At 40.2% G+C, this 6910-nt stretch overlaps 1 protein-coding gene across 1 annotated transcript in view; it reads right to left on the bottom strand.

Moving 5' to 3' along the window:
- Positions 1 to 1514: 1514 nt before the first annotated feature.
- The window catches only part of ULK4 (unc-51 like kinase 4), a 259528-nt gene continuing 254132 nt past the window's right edge, over positions 1515 to 6910 (bottom strand). The window contains exons 36-37 of the mRNA XM_054992150.1: positions 6492 to 6577; positions 1515 to 1672 (exon numbers count right to left, since the gene is read on the bottom strand). Of these exons, the coding sequence (XP_054848125.1) occupies positions 1591 to 1672; positions 6492 to 6577 (168 nt within the window). The 3' untranslated portion in view covers positions 1515 to 1590. The remainder of the gene's footprint in view (positions 1673 to 6491; positions 6578 to 6910) is intronic.

The following is a 6910-nucleotide window of genomic DNA, read 5'->3' as shown; positions in this document are numbered from 1 at the left end:
TTTAAGATTTTAGCTTTGTAATGGCAGTACTGCATCTAAATAGTGGGCTGCCACCAGTACCTGAAGAAGTAATGGTGGTATCCTGGTGGTGGTGGGAGGTTATAAGAAGAGAACCATTAATCATACTATTGTGTTGACCACAACAGTATTAAACTCTCATATCTACCTATAACAGCAGTATATAGAAAGGAGGCTTCACCAATTGTAAATTCTTGACAGCTGTCCTTATTTTGGAGCAAGTGGTTTCTAATGTACTGCTCCTCTACCATTGTTTTGCCAAGATTTTGTAAGACCTCACGTCTTGAACTCAGTTTTTAAAGGCTCCAAGAAAGCCCTGTTTCTCACTTTTGACTCAGATCATCGAATGCATGGTAAGGAAACTGTTCCCTCCTCCATGCTGTTCTTGAGTGGGAAAATGGCTTGAAGATAAGACACGAGCCCCTTTGCCCCCGACTGTGGAGTTCCAAGGCTGTTTGGGCTTTCCCTTCCCACTTTTAGAAGCCATTCCTTGCAGCTGCTATGTGTTTACAGGGAACAGAAGTGGGGTCCATTGAACCCAGACCCAGCTTGTTAAACACACACATAGTTTTGGCCCTGAGGCAGAGCCCAGGCAAAATAGTACCCCAAGCAAGCATATGGTGAACAAAACTTCCCTGTGCTGCAGAGACAGAGCACATCGAGGCAAAGACAAGCCAGCTGTGGTTTGTACATATGGTCAATCCCCAATTTGCAGTATCAAACTATTTTTCCTCCCTACTCCTTTCCTACCCTATGTAGTGTCTCATCAATTTAAGTGCAGTTAAATTTGCACGGAGATGCTCTGTAAGTCTTTCAACTAGCCCTCTGTGCGATTGTTCTGGAGTAAGATAAGTGTGAGCTTTTTATTGAAAGGAGGTTCCAAGGCTAATGCCTAATTGTTACATTGTGGTTTCAGGCTATTGAAACGCCACACACACTTTCACATTTAGAGTTATTCCCTTCAATTGGTTCTGCCATAAAAACTATTTTCAAGGTGCTTTTCTAAGCCACATCTGTCTTTTGTTTGTAACAATGGATGAATAAGGATACACTGTTCACATTTGAGCCAATCTTTCTGTGCTGACTGGGACTTACTGGAAATAACCCTGTTTTAGCACACCGCTTTTAAATGTAGAGTTCTTGGCCTGCTGTAACTACTACAGACAATATGATCTAGAATACATGTGGCTGTGATCTATACCATTTTTCTTCTAACCCCAGCTAAATTCTGTGGCCAGAAGAAGGGACCCTTTGTTGATGATAACCTGTCAAGGAGACTTGGAACTTACTTGCATATTAAACTGAGGAGCAGATAACACAAGCTTACATATTCTAGACAGAAGAGTAAAAAGTGCAAAATTTGTATAACACAAAGTGAGTTCACACAAATCAGGAGACCTGGCATTTGAAAAAGAAGACGTGCAAATAACACAAGCTGCTTCCATAGTACCATCTGCTAGTACTTGGGTATGGAACAATCCAAAGAAACAAAGTAGTGAGCAAAAATGTTTTATTAGGAAATGGGAATTTGAACCTGAAAATCTCAAGCAAACTTACAGCTGTTCAATGACGTTAGCTGAATGAGGCTTGGTAGTGTTCAATTTTCTTGATGATTTCAGACGCCAAGGAAGCAATTACTATATCAGCGTGGGAGCTAACAAAAGGGGAAACCAATAGTTAGTGAAATGCATCTAGCTAGAAGGCTCCAAACAGATGGATTATTTAGAGAACAGTAAGTATGTTATGGCTACAGCCTGAAATGTGAGCTATTATTTTTAGAAAGGTGGAATGACATTTTCTTAAGATACTAAAGAGGGCCTCCTCTATACTTTCTTAATCTATTGCCCCCTGCCTTTCTACAACTGGTTTTGTAAAAGCCCACAGAATTATGGCTAGGTGCTGGCTTTTGTCTTAAGGTGAACAGAGTTGTACCGAGCCAGACTATTGGTTTATCAAGGTCAGCATTATCTACCACAATTGGTAGTGGCTGTCCAGGATATTGGGCAGAGGTCTTTCACAATACTTGCACAGCAAATATTCTACCACTGACCCTCAATTCCTCCCCATTAGTAGAGAAATTAAATGTGCATAAACCAAAAGAAGGGATTAATGTACATATCAGTATGAAATAGGCCTGAATAGATGTGCTTTATATCTAAATCCCTTGCTGTTCAGTGGCACCAATTGTCTAGACCCTGAAAATAATAGCAGTTACTTGTCTCTGGGATTGATTGCTAGATTTGCACTTCATATAAGTTATAAACAAAAATCACAGACCAGTCATTCCACTGTTAGTCACAACAGACAGAATACCAAAGATTACTGTAAGCAAAATAGGAAAGCACCAATGGCGTAAGTTGTGGCACAAATCCTAGCTTAAATGCTATACATAATGCAATGATTACATTCCTAAGAAAGAGTTCTTAAATTGCATGCATCAAAGAATTGCAATACATATTAAGTACCTAAGAGAAGTCCATGGTCATTTTGAGTGTAGACCAGAGGACTACTACTCAATGGGAAGCAGAGATCTCCAATACAGATGGAGGGAAGGCAGGACCAACTCTTCAACTTACAATAAATGAACTAAGCAGGGGACAGCAAGGGACATGGATACAAGGAGGCAACAGGGAAACCTCCCAGGGGTTGGGCACTTCAGCTGGTGAAGTTGTTGGGCTTCACTGGGGTTCACATGTCTCCAACATCAATTTCCTGTATGGAAATTTTCAAGTATGGAAACTATACATTCTATAAACAGCCCAAGGATGGGGAGGGTGGGAGGGAGATACAAAATTATAACATAGTGGTCAATAGTAAGAGTAAGAAATAGAAAAGAACAGTAATGTCCCCACAGGTATCTGTTGTGAGAAAACTAAAATCTCAGGATTGGCAAGAGATAAGAATTATCTGTGCCTCAGCCATTCTACTTAATGCTTCATCCTTTATTGTGGCTGCAGCTAGAACTAAACAGAAACATTCCATACACTAAAAGCACTTAAGGAATTCATATTACACTCGGGTTTCCTATACAGTGTAATGAACTCAGTATTTCATTATATAGGACAAAGAGCAGGAACATAACTAACGGAAGAGAGTTTATTACGAATCTCACACTGGGTAAAATAATTTACCTGAATATACATTCTACACTCAGTAGTTGGGTGTGGCCTTCTTTAAAACTGATGTTATATGTCTGGCATTGGAATGTGTAGGTGAAGTATCAGATCAACTGATTAAGAAACTGAACTCCAAATGTTGCCAGCAGCCTGTTCCATATCAAAATGGCCTCAAACAACAGAGGAAGACCATCAAGCAGCCCTGCTGCTGAAACGTGAGCAGGCTCCTTCCCATTAATGCAAAATTAGTCATTTCTGCATTTTAGATGCCTGAGTCTCAGAGAATACACACAAGACAAAACTCTGTCTAAGCTTTGTCTAAAACTTTGTTGAAAAAGCACTGTTATTGTAAAAATGTAAATCTGAAAATCACTCTTAATGGGCCAAATACCAATAAAAATGAGCTGTATGAACAAGCCATATATATAAAAATCCATGCATTGTCAGAATTAAATTTTGTTTCAAGTTTGATACTTAAAAGAGTCAGACAACACACACAGGAACTCACAGTATGTATCTTCCAAGAAATCCTCAACATCCTTAACTGTGAGAATGAAAAGGGAATCAGAATGACTATCTACATGGAAGGCACAAGAAGTTAAATCTGCATCAGAAGATACATCCAGTTATGGCACAATGGGAAAACGTGCATCCACATTTGTGTTGGCTATGTGAGCTGATGAAAGCTGACTTCCACATGTGGACATGTGTGTATACCACTGGTGTTCTATAACTGATTTATATCTGCACAAAGCACCAATCCTAATAGCCATGGAGACACCACAGGAATTCCTTCAGAGGTACTGTGGTAGGAAGCTACTGCTCTTACGAAAAGAATTAAAGAACTGTGGAAGCGTGTTTTCAACACTTGTGGATGGGAGAAACAAAACCCATTTCTTAACACAAAAAAGTATTCAAGCAGAGAAACAGACCACCCTAAATCAGCTTCTAAGGTGCCTTGTGCATTATTTAGTAACATAAGCAAATGTGAGACAGTGTGATGTAGTGGTTTGAGTGCTAGACTTGCAATCAGAGAGACCCAGGTGCAAATTCCAACTCAGCTATGGACGCTTGTTGGGTGATCTTGGGCTAGTTACACACATAGAGGATAAAAAGGAAGAGAGAACCATGATATAAGCTACTTTGGGTTTCCACTGGGTTCACCACAAACGGTCAATAAAACAATAGTGGGTTAACTGAATGGCTGCTTTATGCAAGAGCTGAGGACTCTCTGCTCTTCATAGCCTCACTGTCATAACTGGCAGCATCTCCCATGTTCTGATAAAGAATGGACATGGAGAAATAGGAAGCAACTCTCAGGTTAGGTAGTCTTAGCAATCTAATAGCTGTATCCCAGCTGCAGGAGCATTCCACAAAGCTATAGATCCAGAGGAGTTAGCCATGTTAGTCTGTAGTAGCAAAATAGAAGAGAGTCCAGTAGCACTTTTAAGACTAACCAACTTTACTGCAGCATAAGCTTTTGAGAATCACAGTTCTCTTCGTCAGATGCATCTGACAAAGAGAACTGTGATTCTCGAAAGCTTATGCTGCAGTAAAGTTGGTTAGTCTTAAAAGTGCTACTGGACTCTCTTCTATTTTGCCACAAAGCTATGTGGATGTTGTGCATGTATTTTATTGATTATTTCTATCTGCAGTGGAAAAGGAGACTATTTTCAAGAAATTGCCAATAAATTGGTTTTTGGCATTACTTATTAATACAGTTTGTAGGCAAAATACACTGCAATGTTGACAATCATAATTAAGGGCAGTTTGTATTTATTTTTATTTTATGGATGAGAACAATGGTTCTAAAACAGCCATTGCTCAAGGTCACCAACAAATTCATGGCTTAGCAAAGATTTTATAACATTTATTTAATATGCTCTTATATCACATCCTATGATTTACAACTTCAAAACGAAGAAACTATACAGAATGTTTTAACAATGAGACAATTGTTTAGATTCTCACTGTACAGAAAGGAGAATGAGGCTGAGAAAATACGACAACTCCAAGGCCCTCCAGTCTACTGAACCATAATGACTATATAAGAAGTTCCATAAGAAAACAATTAATTTATGAGACCCTGGTGCCATTTCCCTTTGTTAAAAAAAAAGAATGGCACCAGCTGAAATAATATAAAAGATAATGCTGACAGCAAATATAACAACCTATGTTAAAGTCTATTTAGGTTACAGGGATTTATATTAATTATTCCAGAGTATATTTGCATCCTATGGCAATGGCTTCCACAGAATCAAGGTAAGGGTCCTTGCACTGGAGCTCAGGCCTCAGTTAAGCAGGCCTGGATTCCATCTCCCATGTGAGAACAGCTGCCATTGGTGTTGCTGCACTAACATCTGCCTTCTGTTACTACTGGGAAGAGACATCATGGTGGCTGACTGCACAACATCAATGCAGAATCTTAAGCCAGCACAACCCACAGCTCAGCAATTCTGAACATAAGCATGTGTAGAAGGCTTGAAGAAGATACCATTGGCTCAGATGAGCTGTGCTTTAGCTGCTGTATCTTCCCATACTATCCAGCCATCCTGCTAAGATCTTCCTCTCATACTCTTCTCTCCATGTCCCACTATCAGAGTGAGGCAGATAGCAACCACAGTTAGGGCTTTTTTGGCATTTCACCTATGGAATGCTCTTCCCTTTGAGAGGTGTGCCTGGTGCACATACTACTCTCTTTTAAGCACAAGACCAAAATGTTTTTATTTACCTAGGGTTTTAGTTAAGGGGTTGATCTTTAACACTTTTTATAGTGTGATTTTAGCCTGAAAACTAAGAACTGCCTCACTAAACTAAAATCTGCAGGTTCCCTGGAGAGGCAGCATAAAATTTTTCTCAATAAATAATAAACTCCTGTTTGCATTGCTGCAGCCAAAGTAAGATACATAGCATTTTGGAGGTATCTGTGAATGTCCCGGTCCTAAGCTGTTTTTTTTTTTTAAGACATACAGGACACATCTTTCCTCAGCTGTACATCTGAAAGGATTTCATGCTCTCCGCTACAATTTTTATCAAGAGGTTGGGGGGGGGGGCTGTTTTTTTGGAAGCATGCAGGAACTAAAGATCAATATCTGGTTGTGAAGTGTTGTAAAAAGAGAAAGGGGGAAATTGTGCCACATAGCCACCAGCCACATCAGGGGATCAAACAAAAGATTAGCCAAAAGAAATCTCTACTAGAAAGCTTTGAATAAGAGCCTTGAAGACAGTATTGTGTAGAGGGCGGTTGCGGGGGGAGGTAACACAAGAAGCCTGTACTGTATCGGGTGATTATAGAGAGATGAAAGAGGAGGAATGTGTACACAGCCTGGAAATTCCAGAAAGCCCAAGGGAACTCACCTGCCAGTTTGGGCCAATCCTTCTAGTGCGTGAACAAGAATAGCTCCATCATTCTTCAAGCTTCCAGAGTGCTTCTCAGAAGTTATCTGGAATCAAAGGAATAATTGCCAAAGGTTAAGGAAGATGTTCTTCATCGGGGTGTGTGGAGGAAATAACTTTGTTAATTAGAATTCTTCAATAAGCCATGCAATCTATTATCCTAGTGCAAAGGGACCCCCTGCCACACACACACACAATTGCCTCAACACATTCTTAAGAGTGCAGGAAGCTGCCACTTTGCAAATCTGCTGATCTTGCTATAGTGTAGCTCTCAAAGCCTGAGGATGGAGGGGTTCACTGTGCCAAGGTCCTCCTGCAGCAGAGCTTCTTGGATGGCTGGGAGGGGAGAAACTTCTTTTTCATACAGCCCTCTGGATTAT

The sequence above is a fragment of the Eublepharis macularius genome, chromosome 11 (assembly GCF_028583425.1).
Source record: "Eublepharis macularius isolate TG4126 chromosome 11, MPM_Emac_v1.0, whole genome shotgun sequence".
Classification (NCBI taxonomy): Eukaryota; Metazoa; Chordata; class Lepidosauria; order Squamata; family Eublepharidae; genus Eublepharis; species Eublepharis macularius.
This window is presented reverse-complemented; position numbering and strand designations above follow the sequence as displayed.